A 23071-nucleotide genomic window follows, 5' to 3' on the forward strand; every position below is an offset into this window, starting at 1 on the left:
GATCTTCTGGATTTAGAAGTCATCTGCAAAATAAGGAAACAATTCATTTAGGTCCCCAACAACTTGTTTAGGTCCTTGGGGTTAAAATAAAAATATCTAAGTATGAACAGGTACCCAATGATACTTCCCATTTGGAACACCAAAATGTTTAATATTACATTTGTTTGAGGTATTACCCTTTTTCATGCAATAAAAACATGTAGCAGTACATGCATATGTATTCATAACATGGTATGTTCCTTTTTCTACCCAAACTCTACAAGTTCTTTTAGTTTTATTTTTAAAATTATAATTATGAGCATGCTTGGTTTTATTTGGGTTTTTCTTGAGATCAAACTTTTCACAGTTTTTATTTTCAAAGTCATCTTCAAGATGTTTTTCCAAAATACATATATCAAACATGTAAATTTTACATGAAGCACATTCAACAGTTTCTTTATTTTCTAAATTTGAAATTTTACTTTTCAAAAGTTTTTCTTCTTCAAGAGATTTTTCGAATTTACTTTGTAAATCTTTAAAATCAGATTTTAACTTTTTATGTGTAGTATCCAATTTACTAGATTTAATAAGTAATTGTTGAAAAGCATCATACAAATCATCATAGTCATTTTCATGGCAAGTAGAATTTACCTCACTGTCAGAATCATCATGATTAGCCATCAAACATAGATTTGCTTCTTCATTTTCAGAATCGCTAGAATTTCATGTGCTTGAGGCATTGTCTTCCCAAGCTATGTATGCTTTCTTTTTAAAGAATTTTCTACCCTTCTTTTCTTCACTTTTCTTTGAATTTGGGCAGTTAGCTTTGACGTGTCCAGATTCTCCACATCCGTAGCATTTGAAATTTGAGGATGATCCTTGATTATCCTTCTTGTTGCTCTTGAATTGATTTTTACCTTTGGCCTTCATGAATTTTGTAAATTTCTTAATCATAAGACTAAGATTTTCATCGTCATCCGAATCTTCTTCTTCCTTTTGCCTTTTGCCTTTAACCACTTTGGTTTTAAAGGCAATGTTCGTCTTTCTTCCAATATCTTCTTCATCATTTAATCTGCCCAGTTCAAGCTTATGTTCTCTCAACTTTCCAAACAGAGCCGCCATCGTCATTGTCGCAAGATTTTGTGACTCCGTGATGGTTGTCACCTTCGACTGCCAAGTCATGTTCAAGGATTTAAGAACTTTTATATTTAATTCATCAGTGTCAAAAGTTTTACCTAGACCTTTGAGATGATTGACGATATGTGTGAATCGTTTCTGCACATCGTATATAGTTTCTCCTTGTTGCATCCGAAACATTTCGTATTCTTGGATCAAGGAGTTCTTGCGTGCTCTTTTCACATCGTCTATTCCTTCATGGGTTACACGCAATATTTCCCACATTTCTTGTGCACTAGTGCAGACTGAGATCTTGTAAAACTCATCTAGGGTTAAAGCAGATGAAATTTTATTTCTAGCTTTTACATCATACTAGGCTCGTCTATTTTCGTCTGCTGTCCATTGTGAAAATGGCTTTGGTTCCTGCACATCATTTACAATATTAACAGGAACAAATGTACCATTTAAAACAGCATCCCAAATACCTCTATCAACAGATTCCAAAAAAATTTGCATCCTAACTTTCCAGAAAGGATAATTTTCACCAGTAAATAGAGGAGGTTTGTTGATAGACGCACCTTCAGCAAAGGTTTGATTTTGTCCAACCATTTTCGAAAATTTTGAATAACTATCAAAGCAAGCTCTGATACCAATTGTTGGTATCGCGCAGCGGAATGTTTGAGAGTGCGGACAAAACCAAGAGGGGGTGAATTGGTTTTTAAGTAATAAAATTAATACTTTAAAATTTTTCCAAAATTTATCAATTAAATTAATAATTAATTTCTTTAAACACAATAATAGATGAAATAAGGAGATAGAGAAGAAGATTGAACACAAGTATTTATACTGGTTCGGATTAAAAGACCCTACGTCCAGTTGTTAATCTCTCAAAAACAAGATTAACTAAATCACTAACAAGTAACAGATTTACAATCAGATATTAAGAAAACACCTCTCTTGAATCGCACAAGAGATGAACACCTTTCTTTGAATCACACAGAGAATATTGACCTTAGCTTTCCTAGCAACAGCAGCAGCACTCAATCTCCTAGAACACCTCTCAGGAAAAGTTATCGCTCTACCCGCACTAGGTTTTTCAAAGCTTCTATTGAGAACACTCAGAGAACTCTCTTGAGCAGGATAACATTAGGATCCTAGCACTCTAACTTCTCAAAAAGGTGTCTAAAAAGTAACTTTAAGGTTCCTTAAATAGAGGTTCCAAAAATTAGGTCAAAAAGTTGAACAGTCGCGCCCAACTGACCATGATAATCGATTATCACTAGTGATAATCGATTATTCCAGTGTGGTTTATGAAAAACAAATTTTTGAGCAGATAATCGATTATCAGAGCTGATAATCGATTATTCCAGTGCTTTCTTGAAAAAAATGGTTCAGCTTAGGATAATCGATTATTCTAAGTGATAATCGATTATCACCTTGACTTTTCGAGAAATACCAGAATTTTCTTGTACAATACTGATTCTAACTAATCTAATTACATTTTACAAGATAGCTTTAAACACAACAACACATGGTCTTCATATTGACTTCCAGATGGCTTTCATGGCTTCTTTTATCATCATCAAAATCTTGTTTCAGCATTTAGACTTGTATTGCTTTTGCCAACAACTTTTGCTCATTTTAACTCATTTTTCTCCCCCTTTGGATTCATCAAATGAAAGTAAATGCATAGATCAATTTGGAAAGATGAAAATTTTCATTAAAACAATAACATAGGAGTGTATCAGGGCAACTGATACATAATACAAACAGATTAGAACAGAAACAAAAATACAAATACTTCATGAAGCTAAAAACTGATATAATCAGTCAATTGAAATGAAAAAATAGCCAATTAAAATACTGGAACAAACATACAAACACACAAAATGCAATAGGAAAATGCAATGCATGACCTATGAGCCATCCCCTTCACTCATTCCTAGAGTTGTCTCTATTGTTGACATTAGAGAGGACGTCATGAACATTATGCAACTGGCCATCCAAGTCTTGGAACCTTGTTGTGCAATAGGCATGATGTGCATTTTGTGCCATGTTGAGGTCTTGAAGTTGATTGAGAATCATTCTCTCAAATTGGGAATATGCAGGTCCAGCATTCTCAAGAGGGTTGTACAGCTCAATTGCCATTGGTTGAGGTTCATGGTCATCTTGGTTTCCTCCATTAGTTCCTATTTCATGGTCATTTGCTCCAACTTCAATGTTAACACCTTGATCTCCTTCAACCAGCCAAATGTTGCCTATCTTAGTGAATCCCATCTTGTGTATATTCAGTTTAGAAACATGATTTAGAAGTCCAGTTGACTCCTGAAGCTCTCCTTCCACATCCACACCAAAATGCTCAATGAACTTGAAGATGAGCACCACATAAGGAAGCTTGAAATTTGTGAGCCTCTTTGCCTTCATAATATGGTCACAGATTATGTATGTCCAGTCCATCATCACTCCATTTTGAATGTAGTACATCACCACTAGATCACCTTCATTCAAGGTAGCATGATTGATCCCCCTAGGCATGATGATTTTGGTCACCACCATAGCTAGCAACCTTTCCTCCACACGAAGCATTCCCACATGGAAATTTGTAGCTTGCTCAACTTGATTTCGCACACATTGGTTGAAGCATTGCTGATAGAGGTCGTACCCCACCAAATTAAAACATATTAAATGCAGTACATGAAAGTGAACCAAGTCGTCTCCCAACGACCAATATTTTCATTCAAAGCGAATTTTCCAGATGAACACAACAATAAAACACAGGGGGGGGGTTTGGCAGACAGATTCAGAATGCTAATCAATAGATTAATTTAAATGCTACAGTGACTAAAACCGTATTGACATCCCTGATTCAAACGCAATTTCACTTATCATAGGCCACCAAATTAACACCAACCCTGCCTTGTCTCAATCCACTAGATAATAATTCACTAAGCGAAAATTACAATCTAGCTTCATTATGCACTTAAGCAATGCACACATCCTTAAATTCGTGACATCCAAGCTACATACATTAAGCATGAACGTATCTTAAACAAAACACATGCAATTACTCTGTAAATTAAGCATTGACAGATTCACCACATGCATTCCACGAATTCAGAACAAAAACATGGCAGATTTCACAAAATAAGCACAACCCCAAAGCTCCATTGCGTTTTTCATCAAGGAGTCAATACACGAATTTAGCTAGACATGGAAATGAGTAATTAAACACTTCAAAACTAAAATCACAAAAATCAGAACCAAAAACCCTAACTATCAAATCTGAAAACGCAATTTAAGACCAAAAATTGAGATTTCAAAGCTTAAATGGAATGCAAAACGGTGATATCATATATAAATGCGAAAACCCCATGAATGGGTATTGTTCCAAGTAAATAAACCCACAAAAACGAACTGCCCAAGCAAGAAAACGAATTCAAAACGTAAAACCCTCAATGGGTGCTCTCAAATATGCATGAAAACGGTAAAAATGAGCCAAAAACGTGAAAAACCGCAATGTGGGCGTCCATGGAAGCTTGGAGAACGAAAATGGAGGTTTTTGAAGAGAGGTTGAAGATGATGGAGCGGCTCCTCCTTCTCATGCAGACCTAATTCGTGGTCATATCACCCATGCCACTCAGAATTACAAAACTGCCATTATGGGCCGCAGAATTACAAAAATGCCACTCTGGGCCTCAAATGTTGACCCATTGACTTTGCTGACGTGGAAATGACATGGAAATGATGTGGCAATGATGTGGAAAGTTTCTTCAACTAATTATTAATGTCCAAGCTCCAAAATTGCTTCACCCAAATACCTAAAAATAATTAAAAACAAAAATTAGGCCAGATAATGTGAAATTAGTCCAAATTCGGAACAGTGGCCCAATAAAGCCCAACAGATGAAAAACACTCTAATGATGAACAATTAAGCACTAATCAACTGTCTAATGGGTACACAAAGGCTAGTGAAATGGAAGAAAATAATGACTCATCAATTGCACCTTGTTGAATTCATTCAATGCGCTAGTTTCACCTTTTCGAACTTGCACACCTCTTTGCCTTAGGCCAACACATCCTTTCATGTTTGCTTAGTGATTTCCATCTCCACACCTTTGACACTTGTTTTGAGAATGCCATTATTGAACTTGAGGTTGGCATGGAACACCTTCATCAAATCTAGATACACCTTGCCTGAAAGCTCAAGGAAAGTCTTCAATTTTTGAGCTTTGAGATGTTGCTCAAGGTTGCCAAAGTTTTCTGCCCTTAGCCATGACATGCGAATCACCTTAGGAGGGATGATTTGCTTCCTATTGATCTCAATCAATGATGTGACCCCACCAAGCCCAATTGCACCTTCAAGCCCAAGCCCAAGCCTAAGCCCAAGCCCATTAAAAGGCCCAATTACAAAATCAATGATGAAAAAGATTCAAAAGGGCCTCCCATTACATGATCACAAAATTAATGGGCTTCTCACATTCTTTACATCGGCCAAAGAGATCACAAAGACTTGAAGAAGTGCATGTAAATCTAGTAGTGTCACTACAAAAAATCATGTAAATTGCGACAATTTTAATATGACGGTTGTTTAAAATCGTCACTATTTACAACATAATACGACAATTTAAAAGTTGTCACATTTTATATGTAAAATATGACAATTATAACTATCATTCTTTAAATCGTCCTATATTACATATAAAATACGACGATTGTAACTATCATTATTTTAATTATTTTAAAGAACCTTAATATTGCTTTTCCCTCTCAATTATTTTCCAACTTAGTCTAAACCACTTCTCTCTGAATTTTATCCTCCCGCCTTTGAGATTTTATCCTTCATATTTTCCCACCCTATGAGATATTATACACTGTGGAACCCTAGTCTAAGTGGGAGTTCATCTAGAGGACCTTCATCGTCGACTTCCCCATTCATCACCTTCCCCGACCAGCAGCCCCACGACCCACCAGCAGACCCACCTGCAGCCCTATGACCAGCATGATAATTAGGTTTTTTATTCACCTTGCTTCCCGTTACATTCATATGTTTTCCACTTTCCCCTTAGGTTTTCCCCTTTTACTCGCCCCATTCGCCATTTGGCCAAAAACAACAATGTCGCTGTCAGAGCCACTTCATATCCCTCATGCACATTTGCAACAGAGGACTCCTACCCTGCAATCGTAGTAGAGGAAGGACTTCCACTTTGTGTTGTGGTTGTTGGTCGCTAGGTGAGTCTCCTTCACCTTCACATAATCAATTACAATATCGTTGGCAAAATTCTCCTTTTTCCAATCTTCGATCTGAAATTAAACTCCTTTTTCCTATGAAGTCGTACAAAATAATGTAGTGGAGAAGGAGGGTTCTCTGACACTGCCTCCACGATTCTTCAATATCTTTTCCTAATTGATTTTTTCCTCTTGCCGTGGGTCCTTGTGTTTTTTGAATTGTGTTCATTGGGTTAATTATCGATTTCTTTTTTGTTTATTGAATGATAGGTGTAGGTTGATAGAGTGGAAATATATGAAGCAGAACTAAAAAAGAAAAGCAAGAGAGAGTGTTAATTGTTCCAGCTCCAAGGTACTACCTAACTAACCTTTTTCCCTCTTTCTTTGGAGTTTACTCAGTTTTGTGCTTGGTTCAAATCATGCATTACATACTAATTGAATCCCATTTCTGTCTTGGACTCTTAAAACCATGTCGATTTGCCTTTGGTATGGTCACATTAGTTTGTTTCTTGTATTTTTTTTTCTAATTGAACTAATAAATCAGGTTCAATTCAAGGTCTGTATGGGTAAAACATCAGTGGCGTCACTAGAATGTTTAGAAAAGAAATAAACCTAAGTATATTGAAATGTTAATGTTTGAGGTTGATTTGCTTTATTTTGTGGTTTTGTTTTTGCTTAATTCTCTTTTATTTTGGATCTAGTTTTAATTTTCCAGTTCAGTTTATGTCCACCATCTGATGGGTTAGAATCAATATTCCATTTTTGTTGGTATGGTTTTGTCAATTCTTTTCGTGATGTAGGCGAGGTGATTCTCCTCCTTTGGAATCATGATGAGTGTGGTAGCCGATTGAACCCCTGGGTAAATGATATGCCCCAAAAATCATTTCAAGTTGTACCCATTTCTACCACCATAGAAGACACAATGTATTCATTTCTCCTTGGAAGTCTCCTGACTTATACCATCATTCATCATTATCCTCTTCTTTTGTAGATAGAATATGAAGCATCTTATATGCAAGGTATGGTTGGGAACATTCACACACACCATGCACCTTGGAATTAGGAAAGATTTCTAAGTGTTCTAACTTCCAAGAAAAGTTTAATGTCCATGATGTTGTATGAAAGGTTATCCTTTGTGATTGTTTAGTTATGTTGATTAGTGTTTTAGTTGTTATCCCGGGTGATTGTTTGAACTCATTAAAGATATCTTTTCTGTTGATTTTAGAGGAGATTACACTAAAGTAATAGAAAAGCTCGAGGATCTTGAAGAATTAACCAATTCTTATTTGGGAGATTGAGGTAATCCACCTATTTTGTTGGTTACTGTTATTGTTTATTATTGTTCTTATTGGTATTATTATTTGAGAAATGACATCACATTCTTTCTACCGCATTAGTATTGACTAAAATTTGTGAGGTTCAAAAAATTATGTGGGCTGCACTCCTTATGTAATTATGTGGGTTGCACTCCTTATTAGATTCATCACTGTTTACAAAAATCATCTTATATATAATTATTCAATAAGATATTATATTGCAATAAAATACTAATTTATCCATTAGTGTGAACCTAGAAAAAGAAGGGGTCTTTTGAGGCCGGATTGATGTTCTATTTTTTGTGAAATACCAATCTACTCTTCTTACCACTTACTTTTGTTTTGTCTTTCCGTGTTCTTTTTAGATATCTTCTTTCATCTATCTTTTAATTAGTTTTATCCTTCTAAAGGTGTAATGTTTCTTAAGCAATTACTATGGGCTTCAGGACGTTTGCATGCCATTCTTTGATGTTTTGCTGCTGCAAGCATTTGCCATCAACTTGTTTTTAAAGTTTCTCTTTTCAAATCTTTAGTCATGGTATATGTGCTAGCAAGGAAGGGTGCCACCTTATACAATCAACATTTTTTCTTCAAGGCATTCGATTTCTGCTTAACCCTCGCCACCCTTCGTACTAAAGATGTTGAAGATTGCATGAATAATCTAGTGGTATCCGAAAACTAAGGTAAGAATATAAAGGTGAAGAGGATGCCTCTTAGATCCTTAGCTTGCTTTTCTTTACACTATATTTGTTTGCTGCTTTTAATTTATTTGTTTACTAATGAAGGCTATTAGAATTTTCCTACAAGTCTTATTTTTAGATAGTTTAGACTCGCGGTCTTCTTATATTTCATTTTATTATGGGATTATTGATAAAAATATGTAGCTGTGCAAAGTGGTAATATCCTATACTCCTAGATTATTAGTTTATGATGTATGAATATTTTATAAGTGATGTATTTGTATCATATTTCAAAATTGATTTGGGGTTTTATAATATTATTTTAAATCTAAACTTAAACACAAAAGTTGAAAATGTTTTGGTGTGTTAATGCTTAGTGCTTCCTGTATTTTCATTAAATAATTTTTACAGTGAGTTAGTATAGTATATTAAGGTGTAAACATTATTTTCTTTCCAAAACCAATGCCCGAGTCTTTTAATTATTGGGACTAGGAACTATTCAAGCTCCACCAAATTGATTTATTTTTGTATATATTCATCAAAACTGAATAACGAAATTGTGTTTTTTATGTATTTCAGGAACCAAATGGAAGTGGTTCTACATTGAATGACAAATGAGGCTCAACGAGATGAAGCAAGGCCTTGGAAAAATTATTACAACCTTAGGAAATATGTGATTGTGATATGATGGGAAAATTTAGGAACTTTTAGAAAGTTCTAAGATTAGAATTACGATAACAACTTGAAATGTAGAATTGTATTCTTTAACAATTACTTTCAAATTATCTTTTTTTGATTTTGGATATTTGAATTCTTGAGTACCTTGCAATTTGTTGATCAATCAAAGTAAAAAGTGTTTATTAATTTTTTGTATAATGTCATAATATTTTTTATATTTTAAATTATTACTAAAAATAAATTTTATTGAATTACAAAAGTATAAGTACAGGTAGAAAATAATAAATAATTAAATATTAAAATTGTGACAATTGATAATGATGCAGTTTATATGAGAATTAATTATAATAGTGATAATTAAAAATATCATAATACAATGATAATAATGTTAGTTTCAAGCGTCGTTTTTTTCTATTGAATTTGTTTTCTAGTAAAATATTACGTCTGTTTTAATTGACGTTATTTGTCTTTTTAAACTGTCACTTTATACATAGTATAAAATGACGGTTCTTACGGCGGTTCATCTTAAACCGCCATATTATACTTTGTGACGGCAAGAATTACGACATTTCTTGAAACCGTCGCTCAAGTAAAAAACGACGGTTAAAAATGACGTAAATTACAAAAATAACTGTCGATATTTACATGTTTTTTTGTAGTGTGTAGATTTAAATTGGGCCATTGTTTGGGCTTTGCTTTCCAATAATACATAAGACATGAGAGGAACATAGGATGGGTTAAAATTGGGCTCGGCCCAATTCTCTTCATACATGGCCGAGATTATCAAGACAAGGAGGCTCCTTTGCTTCAAAAGAAACCGTGCCAAACTCCACTCCAAAACGCAATGAAGCTTCATGCTATGCGTGTGGTTGTTTGAGTCAACTTTCCTCATTGTTTTAATGCCATTTTACCAATTGGTTTGTGCCTTAGAGTGTCCTAAGATGTTAATCTTCATCTATGCTTGATTCTAGATCATAATCAAGCTCCAAATCGAATTGATTTGTCTATTGAACATCTTCCCCTTTCACTCTGCTTTTGCTTCTGTTTTCAACTTTTTTCCACTGCACACCTTCTGTTTGAGAAGTGTCACGAGTGACTTAGTGCACCAAATTTTAAGCTGATTGTTGCTTCGAAAAGCTAAGTCATAGACGAAAATTCTCCAACAAGAATCATTCAATTATGTTGAGAATTGAATTCTATACAAATTTTTGAAGTAGAGGCAACTTTCTGTGTTTTTCAGTGCCAGTTTGCTGCTGTTTTCACTTGTGTCCTGACGTACACTTTTCTTGTGTGATTTAACTGTAACGATTAATAGCACCGAATCACCTTCTGAGTTTTTCCTAATTTTTTTAACATCTGGACGAAAAAGTAGCAAAAAGAATCATTCAAATATGTCCAGTACAAAAAATATGAAAAATCTTCAAAGTTAAGGCATCTGTCAGCGTTTTCTGGTGCTTTGTTTTCGGGAAAATCACTGTTTAGTGCGTTTTTGGTGTGTTTTGCTTCAGAATTTCAGTGCTCTTGGTCTATACATTTGCTAGTTTATGTGTGTATTCAATATTGCCATCAATTGCTTTCATTTGGAGTGGATTACTTCCCTCACATTGGCATACATGCAATGAATACCATAAGCATTTTATGAGCACTGCAGTTTCTGTTTTTGGTTTTTACTCAATTCTAGTTCCGTTCTAGGATTCCTTTTGTTGTGCTTTCCTTTCTTTCAAGCCTTAATTTCTTGCTTGTCCTTGTTTTTGACTATTCAATTCAGTCTTGTCAAATCATATTCAATGTGGTTTAGCTTTCTTAATTAGCTTTTCTTGTGTTATACATTTCAATTGGCAAGTAATTTTGGCTTCAATGCTCTTGATTGTGAATTAAGTGATTTTGTTTTCCAAATTGGTTGCTAGTCTAAGGTAGCATTTTAGGCGGTGGTTGAGAAGTAAAACTCTAGAGAGTGTGCTTGAATTCTTCCTCTCACCTTCACCATATTTTGGTAAGTTTTGAGCCATCAATTTCTTGCTTGAGTGAGAGCTAACCAATGCCTTTGGCATAGTTTGTTTGCTATTTTTGTTCATTATTTTGGCCAGGTTTTGTTGCTGTTTGGTGTTGCATTTTGCATCCACAAGGGGTCCAAATATTCCTCCAATTTGTGTATACTTCAAAGCCATCAACTAAGGCTTCATTTGGCACCAAAGTGCTCTTGGGAGTGCATCACTTTGCTGTCCAAAATTGTGGTGTTCAAGTTGGCCTTGGGTGTAGCTTCCAACACCAATTTCAAGCATTTTTGTTGGCCATTGTGGCTTGTAATTGTTGCATCTTTTAGTTTACTAGTTTTTCTACAATTTGGTCACTTCTTTTGGTCAATTTGGAGCATCCTTTGTGCCTTATTTTCTACTTAAAGTTCTCTAAAAGTTTGGTGCTCTTAGGTTGATCCTCTTTGCCTAAATTTTGTGTACCAATTTTAACTCTCTTTGAACTTGTATTTTGGCCTACTTAGGTGTCTTGGGGAACCACAAGGTGTTCAATCCCATTTCCTAAGTAGAACCTTTCTCCTCCATTAGTAATTCGCTTTTAGTTGTAAGTGTGTTGAAAGTTCTAAGTGCTTTCTCACCTTACATTAGGCCGCATAGCTTATATTCAAGTTTTCACGTTGTTTAGTGACTTAAAATTTTGAGACCAAAGTCTCTACATATTTTTGGCCAATTAGGGGTCCGTCTTTAGTGTTTTATAGATTTCTTTGTTCTTTGTTCTTTGTTGACAACTAGTGTCTAGTGATTGTCATCATTTAGCACTTAGCCATTGTGTGAAATTCTTTCAAACTTCCCCAAGTGTGCCTTGGCTAGGATTTGCTTTGGTTATTAAGTGGTCTTTTTAGACTCACCTCGCCTACCTGGAGGTTCACTTGTGTTCTTAAAACTTTTATTCACACTTTGTCTCAAGTGCTAGATCGTGTCAATCATGAGCACTAAAAGGGCTACACGTGCACGGGTGCAGACCCAACAAAATTTACCACAACCCACACAACATAACACTAGTGCGGATGATGAGGGTGATGTTTCCCCTCGTATGCTTCACAAACTCACCAAAGAGGTGAGTGACATCAAGGCTCAAATGGCTGCCATGCAAGCCAATTTGCACTTCATATCTGAGCAATTAAGGAATCCTGCACACACTCACTGTGCTTCTCCTAGATCTTCTCGCCCCCCATCAAAACATCATCATGATCTTAGTGGCGAGGAGGAGGATTTACAACGCCCCTTTCCAAGGCAATCTCCTCACACTAGGAGACAAAGGCGTGTTCCTCCTCACCCTAAAGAAACAAGAATAGATTTGCCTCCTTTCCATGGAAAAGACAATGTTGAGGCATATCTAGATTGGGTGGCAAAAGTCGAACAACTGTTTGACAACCACGTGGTTGAGGAAGAGAGACGTGTCTCTCTTGCTGTCCTCAGCTTCCAAGGTCATGCCTTAAATTGGTGGACAACCCTTGTCCTCCAAAAGCGATAGAAAGGCCTTCCCGAGATTGAATATTGGTTTGATCTCAAAGAGGCCCTCCATGCTCGTCATGTTCCTTCATACTACAAAAGAGAGCTGATGGATAAACTCCAAAGGCTCCAACAAAGAACCATGCCTGTGGAGGAATATAGGCAAAAGATGGAGTTGTACATATTGAGGGCTAGGATAGATGAGGAAGAAGATCTAACCATTGCTAGGTTCTTGAGTGGTCTAAACTACAACATAACAGATAGAGTTGAGTTGCTCCCATATCAAAATTTAAATGAACTTGTTCAAATGTGCATCAAAGTGGAGCAACAACTCTTGAGGAAACCTATTCGCAAGGATTCTTCACTCTCTTTTTCAAAATCTGATTTTCAAAAGAAAGATTTTTCTCATATCAAGGAGACCGCTCATACACCCAGCAAAAGGTCAAGATAAGGGTGAGACCTCCAAGCGAGGTAGTGAGATCAAGTGTTTTAAGTGTTTAGGTAGAGGTCATGTGGCATCACAGTGTCCTACCAAGTGCACCATTGTGCTAAAGGGCCAAGACCTCTACAGTAGTCAAGAGGAGTCTTCTGAGGAATCTTCCTCTTCTAGTGACTCCCACACTGACAAGTCCTCCAAAGATAAACATCATTCCTACCCTCAAGAATGGTCTCTCTTAATGAATAGGAGGCTTCTCAATAACCAACCAACCCTTCCTCTCAATGATCAAAGAGAAAACATTTTTCACACTCATTATGACGTTTTGAACAATACTTGTTCTTTGATCATTGATAGTGGGTCTTGTTGCAACTGTTGTAGCACAAGAATGGTTGAGAAGTTGAACTTGACTTTGTTACCCCATCCCAAAACTTACAAACTTCATTGGCTTAATGAAGATGGGGATCTCGAAGTCAAGCATCAAGTGTTGGTTAAGTTCTCTATTGGAAAGTACAAAGACAAAGTTTTATGTGATGTAATTCCAATGGAAGCTTGCCATATTCTCTTAGGTAGGCCGTGACAATTTAACCGCAAAACCACCCACCATGGCCATACCAATGAGATCACCCTCCAACATCATTCCAAAACTTTTGTGTTACATCCCCTCACTCCTACTCAAGTTGCTAGTGACCAAGCTCAAATGAAAGCTAAGAGGGAGGAAGAGAGTTCCACCAACTCTACTAAATTATCCAAGGCTTCTAAGACAAAGATAGAGGAAGTCTCTCCTTCTAAGGATGTTCATCATGAAGTGTTTCTCACTCATAAAACTCTTTTACAAACTCTTCATGTTGAACACCCTTCCTACCTTTTGTTGTGTCATGCTGTCCTTACATGTCTCCAACATCCTTCACTTAAGGACCTACCTCCTTCTGTTTGTGCTCTTCTCCATGAATTTGCGAATCTTTTCCCTAAGGATGGTCCCCCAAGCCTCCCACATTTTAGAGGAATAGAGCGCAAAATTGATTTTATCCCAGGGGCCAGTCTACCTAATAGATCAGCCCATAGGACAAATCCAATTGAGACTAAAGAGATAGAGACTCAAGTGATCGAGTTGTTAGACAAAGGATGGGTCCAAAAGAGTCTTAGTCCTTATGTTGTTCCCGTGTTGTTGGTGCCCAAAAAAGATGGCAAATGGCGCATGTGTTGAGATTGTAGGGCCATCAACAACATTACCATAAAGTATAGGCACCCCATCCCTAGACTAGATGATATGTTGGATGAATTGCATGGGGCCAAAATGTTTTCAAAAATAGACCTTAAAAGTGGTTATCACCAAATTCGAATTGCCAAAGCTGATGAGTGGAAAACCGCTTTCAAAACTAAATTTGGTCTATATGAATGGTTAGTCATGCCTTTTGGCCTAACCAATGCTCCTAGCACATTCATGCGACTAATGAATCATGTCTTCCGGGATTGTTTGGGGAAGTTTGTGGTTGTTTATTTTGATGACATTTTAATTTATAGCCACAACTTCAAAGTTCATCTAGGACACCTTAGGGTAGTATTGTCTCTCCTTCGAGACCTTTAACTCTATGCCAACATAGACAAGTGCACTTTCTATGTAGAGAGTGTCATCTTTCTTGGGTTTATGGTCAATAAAAGTGAGGTACATGTTGACCCCGACAAAATCAAAGCCATCCAAGAATGGCTTGTGCCAAAGAATGTAGGGGACATCCGTAGCTTTCATGGGCTAGCTAGCTTCTATAGACGGTTTGTACCCCACTTTTCCACAATTGCCTCACCCCTCAATGAACTTGTCAAGAAAGACACACCTTTTGTGTGGGGTGATAAGCAACAACAAGCCTTTGAGGATATTAAGGCTAAACTCACCCAAGCACCAGTTCTAGATCTTCCAAACTTTGAGAAAACTTTTAAGCTAGAATGTGATGCTTCTAGGGTTGGAGTAGGTGCGGTTTTATTACAAGAAGGTCATCCAATTGCTTATTTCAGTGAAAAACTCAATGGCCCTTCTCGTAATTACCCCACATATGACAAAGAGTAGTATGCTCTTGTGCGAGCTCTTCATACTGGGGAATACTATCTTGTGTCTAAAGAGTTTATAATTCACACTGATCATGAAACTCTCAAGTATTTGAAAAGCCAGCACAAGCTCAACAAGAGGCATGCAAAGTGGGTTTAATTTCTAGAACAATTCCCTTATATCATTAAATACAAGAAAGGGAAATCCAATGTTGTGGCTGATGCACTTTCTAGAAGATATACTCTTTTAACCAAATTTGGATCTCAAATTCTTGGATTTGACAATATATGTGAATTGTATAGTCAAGATCCCTTCTTTGCCCCTATTTATTCTAATTGTTTAAATAAGTCCCAAGGCGGCTTCTATGTCTCAAATGGATATCTTTTCAAAGAAGCTCGCCTATGTGTTCCATGTGGTTCTCATTGTAAACTTTTAATCATTGAGATGCATGAGGGGGGACTTATGGGCCATTTTGGGGTCGCCAAAATGTTGGCCATGCTTATAGAAAAATTCTTTTGGCCCCACATGAAACGTGATATTCAAAAACATTGCGCTAGTTGTTTGACATGTTTGCATGCTAAGTCTAGCGCAATGCCTGCTGGGATGTATACTCCTTTGCCTGTGGCTTCCACCCCTTGGGAGGATATTAGCATGGACTTTGTCCTAGGGCTTCCAAGGACTTCTAGAGGTGTTGATTCGATTTTTGTGGTTGTGGACCGGTTTTCGAAAATGGCACATTTTATTCCATGCCACAAAGTCGATGATGCAAGCTACATTGCAAAGTTGTTCTTTAGAGAAGTGGTTCGTCTTCATGGCTTACCCAAAACAATTGTGTTTGATAGGGACTTTTGGAGGACCTTGTGGTCTAGGCTTGGAACTAAACTTTCTTTTTCTACTTCCTGTCACCTTCAAACTGATGGGCAAACAGACGTAGTCAATAGATCCATCTCCACATTGCTTAGGGTTGTGCTTAAGGGGAACCATAAATCTTGGGATGAGTATCTTCCCCACATTGAGTTTGCCTACAATAGAGTGGTCCATAGCACCACCAAACTCTCACCTTTTGAGGTTGTCTATGGCTTTAACCCTCTCACTCCTCTAGACTTGCTACCTCTTCCATCTTCTTTTGACTTTGTTCATAAAGAAAGGGTTTCTAAGTCTCAATTTATCAAAGATTTTCATGAGAAGGTTAAAAGTCAAATTCAAGCTCAAATGGAAAAGATTGCCAACTCTAAAACAAGGGTAAGAGAGTTCGGTCATTCAATGAGGGTGACTTAGTTTGGCTTCATCTAAGGAAGGAAAGATTTCCTTAATTACAAAAATCCAAACTTAGTCTCCGTGGTGATGGTCCATTCCAAATCATAAAGAAGATCAACAATAATGCTTATCAATTAGATCTTCCAACTGAATTTGGTGTACATCTTACTTTTAATATCAGTGACTTAGTTCCTTTTACAGGTACTGTAGCTGATGAGGATGACAACCAAGATTTGAGGGCAAATCCTCTTCAAGGGGGAGGGGATGATGTGACCCCACCAAGCCCAATTGCACCTTCAAGCCCAAGCCCATTAAAAGGCCCAAATACAAGATCAATGATGAAAAAGATTCAAAAGGGCCTCCTCATTAGATGATCACAAAATCAATGGGCTTTTCACATTCTTTACATGGGCCAAAGAGATCATAAAGACTTGAAGAAGTGCACGTAAATCTAGTAGTGTAGATTTAAATTGGGCCATTGTTTGGGCTTTGCTTTCCAATAATACATAAGACGTGAAAGGACCATAGGATGGGTTAAAATTGGGCTCGACCTAATTCTCTTCATACATGGCCGAGATTATCAAGACAAGGAGGCTCCTTTGCTTCATGGTTTGACTAAGGTTGGTCATCCCATCTAAAGGCCAAGAATCCTTCTTGTTCTTCAAGCCAAGATCCAAGGGGCGTGATCTTCTCTCCTTCTCCTAGCTTGATCTAAGGGCCAAGATCAAGGCTCACTCCATCCAATGGCTCTCCTTTCTCATGTGTAAATGGCTTCATATAAAAGCCAAATTTTCACTCATTTGTAGACACTCTTGAAATTTTATGCAATAGATGCAACTTGAGTTTAGAGCACTCCTCCCTCTATTGCCTTTGAGAGTCACCACTTTCTAGAGATTTCCTCTCTCTACCTCTAGCCACCTTCCTTAGGCTAGCATAGATTATGAAATCCTATCACCTTTTTCACCTTCCATTGCTTGCAAGTGCCTTCCAACTTGCCTCCATTCCTTCATCCATTTTCGCTGCACATGAAGCTCTTCATGCACCTTTGGAGCTCCACCAATCAAGAAGGTTTTAATTCTATCTTCATGACCTTCAAACCATATCTCAAGCCTTCCTTGATTCATTGCATTTGGAGAGGATGGAGTCGGTGGGCTATAGCTTTCATCATCTGAGGGGGCAGTTCGTGATCTTCTAAGCATGGTGAAATGTAGGTTTGGCTCTTCTAGCAAATGAGAATGCCAATACATGATGCTTATGCAAGTATTTATAGAATCGTCATGTTAATTTTCAAAATCAGACAATTAAATTGTGCAGATTTTCTGGTTTCAATGCAGTACAGGAAATCACAGCAATTAAATGTGAGGGAATCTATATCAGAGATGTAGTGATGTGTTTCTCATGCGTTTTATGAACAATCCACTCACAAATAGTTCACATCTAATGCATGTTCATTGGAAATCATGTAATTAAAGCACTTTATGGTCAATGCAATTTGAAAAAATGATTTTAGCTGATGTAATAGTTGTTACAGCTGCTACTACAGTCCAAAAACAGTCATGTGATGCATTCTTTGGCTAGGTCGATAAATTAAAATCAATTCAAGCAATTCCACATCAGCATAAGTGATTTTAACACATAAAAATACAGAGTTAGTCGACTAAAATTGTACCAAAAAACTTATTTTTGGTGCAGTGGCAGTTTTAAGTGAAATCTATGTGTTAAATTTGTAGTTTTAGCTGACTAAAAATTCCATATTTCATGAAATTCAGACCAGACCAATTTAAATCAAATATATGTGCTGTTTTGTGAGATTTAATAGATTGAGACAATTCCAGAACACAAATTATGCAGATTTTAACATTTTAAATGAAATCCATGTGTTGAAATTGCAAATTTAGCTGACTGAAATACTGGCAGTTTTCAAATTATGCAGATTTCACCACTTTAAATGCACCACACACATGATATAATAAGATTAATAAGCCAAACCGATATCAACATACATTCTTCATGTCAAGAATACCCAATTCAGTCCTAAGCTTATTGAATCTATCACATGCAAGTGGTTTACTGAATAAATCCGCCAATTGATTTTCAGTTTTCACAAACTTGATTTCAATATCACCTTTTTGAATATGATCTCTTATGAAATGATGCATGATTTCACTATGTTTAGTTTTAGAATGTTGGATTGGATTCTTAGTTAGGTTGATTGCACTTGTATTATCACAATAAAGAGGTACCTTCTCTAGCTTTACACCAGAATCCATAAGTTGATGCTTTAACCATATGCTTTGAGCACATGCATGTCCAGCTGCTTTGTACTCAGCCTCAGTTGTAGAGAGTGCTACACAAGCTTGCTTCTTGCTATTCCATGAGATTAGGCTTGATCCAAGTAGATGGCATGTACCACTTGTGCTTTTCCTATCCAATTTGCACCCTGCATAGTCAGAATCTGAAAACCCACTAAGAACAATGTTAGATTCATTAGGATACCATATTCCAACATTAGTTGTCCCTTTCAGATACTTGAGAATCCGTTTTGCAGGTTTAAAGTGTGATTCCTATGGATTGGATTGAAACCTTGCACATAATCAAACACCAAACTATATATCTGGTCGACTAGTAGTTAGATATAGCAAGGAACCAATTAACCCTCTATATTTGGTTGAATCAACTTGGTTTTCAGCTTCATCTGCATCCATAAGGTAGTTTGTAGCAATTGGAGTGGCAACCTCTTTGCAATCCTCCATTTTGAACTTTTTTAGTACATCAAAACAGTATTTTAACTTGCATAAAAATGTCTCATGCTTGAGTTGCTTCACTTGCAACCCTAGCAAGTAGGTTAGCTCACCCATCATAGAAATCTCAAATTCTCCCTGCATAGCTGCAACAAACTCTTCACACATGGAGTTATTATTTGATCCAAAGATTATATCATCTACATATACTTGAACAAGTATTACATCTCTTGCATGCTTTCTAATGAAAAGTTGCTTAACCTCTCATACCACTATCGTGGTGCTTGTTTCAAACCATATAAAGCCTTTTTCAATATGAAAACATGATTAGGATAGAGGTGATCTTCAAAGCCATGAAGTTGTGATACATACACTTCTTCATTTAAGAAATCATTCAAGAATGCACTTTTCACATCCATTTGAGAAAGTTTGAAATTACACATGCATGCATATGCTAACAATAACCTCACAGCTTCTAGCCTAGCCACAGGTGCATATGTTTCATCAAAAATCAATACCTTCCTCTTGATTATACTTTAGCAACTAACATAGCCTTATTCCTAACTATATTACCATTTTTATCCATTTTATTCCTAAATACCCATTTTGTACCAATCACATTCATTGCATCAGTTTTAGGAACAAGAGACCACACATCATTCCTAGTGAATTGATTAAGTTCATCTTGCATAGGAACAACCCAATTACTATCACACAATGCATCATTCAAATTCTTAGGTTCAATTTGAGAAACAAATGCAATATGTTGAAAGAATGCAAGCTTGCGTCTAGTAGATACTCCATGTTCTATGTCACCAATTCTGTAGTCCTTTGATAATCCCCTTGGGTTCAATCCACTCCTTGGGTAAGTTGTTGTTTGTAGCTTTTTCAGTCGACTGAAATTCCTTTTCAGCTGACTGATTTCCTACAGCAGATTCCAGTTTTGTAGCAGATTTCTTTTCCTGTGTTGTTTCTTCTTCATCTACAATCTTAGGCACATGATCTTGCAATTTTGGGTTAGTTTTATCAAATACAACATGCATAGACTCTTCAACAGTCATCAACTCTTATTATAGACTCTATATAGCATAGCCTAGAAAAACACCTTGACCTGCTTTTGCATCAAATTTGCCAAGACTTTCTTTGTTATTGTTTAAGATGAAACACTTACGTCCAAATAATTTTATGTGACTTAAAACAGGCCTTCTCCCTTTGAAAAGTTCATAAGGTGTTTTCTTCAAAATTGGCCTAATCAAAACTCTATTTAAAATATAGCAAGAAGTGTTCACTGCTTCAACCCAAAAGTACTTAGGTAGTGAATTCTCATTTAACATAGTTCTAGCTAGTTCCTCAAATGACCTGTTTTTCCTTTCAACAACGCCATTTTGTTGTGGGGTTCTTGGTGCAGAAAAATTATGTTTAACGCCATGCTTTTCACAAAAGTGTTCAAACCTTTCATTTTGAAATTCCCCACTATGGTCACTTCAAATAGACACTATCTTGGAACTTTTTTCATTTTCTAGCATCTTGGCAAGTCTTTTAAAATCATGAAAAGTGTCATTTTTTACCGCTAAGAACAAAGTCCATGTGTACCTAGAGAAGTCATCAATTATGACTAATGCATAAAGATGGACATCAAGGCTCAGGGTTCGAGATGGACCAAATAGATCCATGTGAAGCATCTCTAGAGGTCTTTTAGTTGAAACAACATTTTTGAATTTGTAAGAGACCTTGGTCTGTTTTCATTTTAAACATGCTTCACACACTCTATCCTTCTCAAACTTGAGTTTTGGTAGTCCTTCAACCAACTATTTTCTATTTAGTCGATTAAAATGCTGCATGTGTTTGTGACAAAGTCTCCTATGTCATAACCAAGTGTCATCCTCTTTTGTAAGCAAACAATGGATGCTAAATGATGCATGATGTAGATCAAGTAGATATATATTGTTCACTCTTTTTCCTATCAAGACAATACTACCATGTGCATCATATATCAAGCAATTACTTGGTTCAAACATCACTTTAAAGCCTTTATCACATAATTGACTTATAATTATCAAATTATGTTTGAGCCCTTCTACCAGCAGTACATTCTTGATGTTGAAAGAGGATCCATTGCCTACGACTCCATTTCCAAGGATTCTTCCTTTGTTGTTGTCTCCACAAGTTACAAATCCTTCTTCTTTCAATTCCAACTTTGCAAATTTGGTCTTATCTCATGTCATATGCCTTGAATAGCCACTATCTAGGTACCAAAGATCCTTCTTTTCCTGTTTTATGACTTGGCTTGATGAGGATGATTCATATCCGGCCATGAGGCATAGGTTTCCTTCCTCACTTCCTTCTTGAGATGAAGTGCTTGTTGAATCATCATTGTCCTCCCAAGCTATGTAGGCACGTCTTTCCTTGCCCTTTTTCTCCTTTTTCCTATCATCAACCTTCTCCTTCTCTTTGTTAACATTATGACATTCAAGCTTGATATGTCCTTGCTTTCCACAATTATAACATGAGAATTTAGAAGAATTACTTGAATCATTTTGTTTAGAATTGTACCTCCTTTGATTACCTTTGTTGCCTTTCCTCTTGAGATACTTCCTAAACTTCTTGACTAGTAGATTCAAGTTCTCGTTATCACTAGATTCAGCAACCTCTTCCTCAGTTTCATCACTCTTCATAGAGCTAGCCTTCAAGGCTATGGATCTTACCTTTTTCTCACTTGTTTCAAGCTCACTTAGCCTTTGCATTTCAATCTCATGCTCTCTGAGCTTGCCAAATAGTGCAACTGTTATAATGATGGATAAATCCTTAGATTCAGATATGACAGTCACCTTTGGTTGCCAATTTATCTCAAGACACTTAAGCACTTTGATGTTTAGCTACTTTTTGTCAAATTCTTTGCCTAGACCCATGAGATGATTGACTATATGAGTGTACCTCTTTTGTACTTCAACTATGGACTTTGCTTTTTGCATCTTGAAAAGCTCATACTCTTGAATCAAGGCATCCTTCCTTGATCTCTTCACTTCACTTGTTCCTTCATGTGTAACCTCTAGCACATCCCACATTTCCTTTGCATTCTTACATTTGGAGACCCTAAAAAATTCATCCATACTCAAAGATGAAGTGATGATGTTCTTGCCATTGCAATAATATTGAGCTCTTCTCCTTTCTTCATCAGTCCATTCACTCCAAGGCTTGTCCACTTGCTTATTTTCAACAACACATTTAGGAGTATATATTCCATTAACTATTGCATCCCAAATTCCCTTGTCTATAGATTCAATGAAAATTTGCATCCTTATTTTCCAAAACTGATAGTTTAGGCCATAAAACATAGGTGGTCTATGAATAGAGGCACCTTTAGCAAAAGGGAGTTTACTTTCAACCATTTGAAAATATTTTTTATCAAACTTGAATACCTTTCAAGAACCTTGCTATGATACCAATTGTTAGTTTTGAAATGGTGAATGTACCACACCTAGTCGGCCTAGCCGAATAATAACAATTACCATACACATGCTAGGGTACCCGGACTAAACCGCTAAGAAGCGACATTGATCAAACAAACCAAAACAACAATAGCAGCCTAAACCGCTAAAGGGTAACCGACCAAGGCCGATAACTCCACGAAACTAACCAAGGACTTGGAAAAAACAAAATGTTTCAATGAGATTCACCAAGCCCACAATAATCGAAGTAAGGGCCTAGGCTAGGGCCCAAGCACACCTACAGCCCAAACAAGGGCCCAGCCTATGACGTGGCCAGACATAATTAATAATCTATAAATATGCATGGACCCCACAAATTAAAGGTACACATTCATTACTTCCCTAATCACCAAATTTGACTTTTTGAGAGATTTCGCTAACTTAAACTTCAGAGTCCCTTCTGTAGGAAACCCCTCCCGGGTCCAAACCGATCACACCGAGATACCCATAAGCGATATATATCAACTGGGAAGAAGTCTACTAAGAAGATGGTGGACCAGGATAACGTAATACTTGTGTTTGGCATATCTTGTTTGTTCTCTGCAGGAACAATTGGCGCCCACCGTGGGGCACGAGATAGTACGTTACCACCCGCTTTCTCCAAAAATGGTTTCTACCCGCAACAAAG

The 23071-nt window shown here is 36.7% G+C and overlaps 1 protein-coding gene across 1 annotated transcript; it reads right to left on the reverse strand.

The window, feature by feature from the left end:
• Positions 1-21831: 21831 nt before the first annotated feature.
• Positions 21832-22344, reverse strand: LOC146882284 (uncharacterized). The gene has a single exon (XM_085667334.1). It carries the CDS (start codon positions 22342-22344, stop codon positions 21832-21834), a length of 513 nt encoding a protein of 170 aa, XP_085523460.1.
• Between the last annotated feature and the right edge of the window lie 727 nt (positions 22345-23071).

Source organism: Vigna unguiculata, chromosome 10 (genome assembly GCF_037176805.1).
Source record: "Vigna unguiculata cultivar grain cowpea cultivar isolate G323 ecotype 2 chromosome 10, ASM3717680v1, whole genome shotgun sequence".
Taxonomy (NCBI): domain Eukaryota; kingdom Viridiplantae; phylum Streptophyta; class Magnoliopsida; order Fabales; family Fabaceae; genus Vigna; species Vigna unguiculata.

Bases quoted from the DNA above. Each gene is read 5' to 3' on its own strand.
- LOC146882284 (XM_085667334.1), bottom strand. From the start codon at position 22,344: ATGGTTGAAAGTAAACTCCCTTTTGCTAAAGGTGCCTCTATTCATAGA.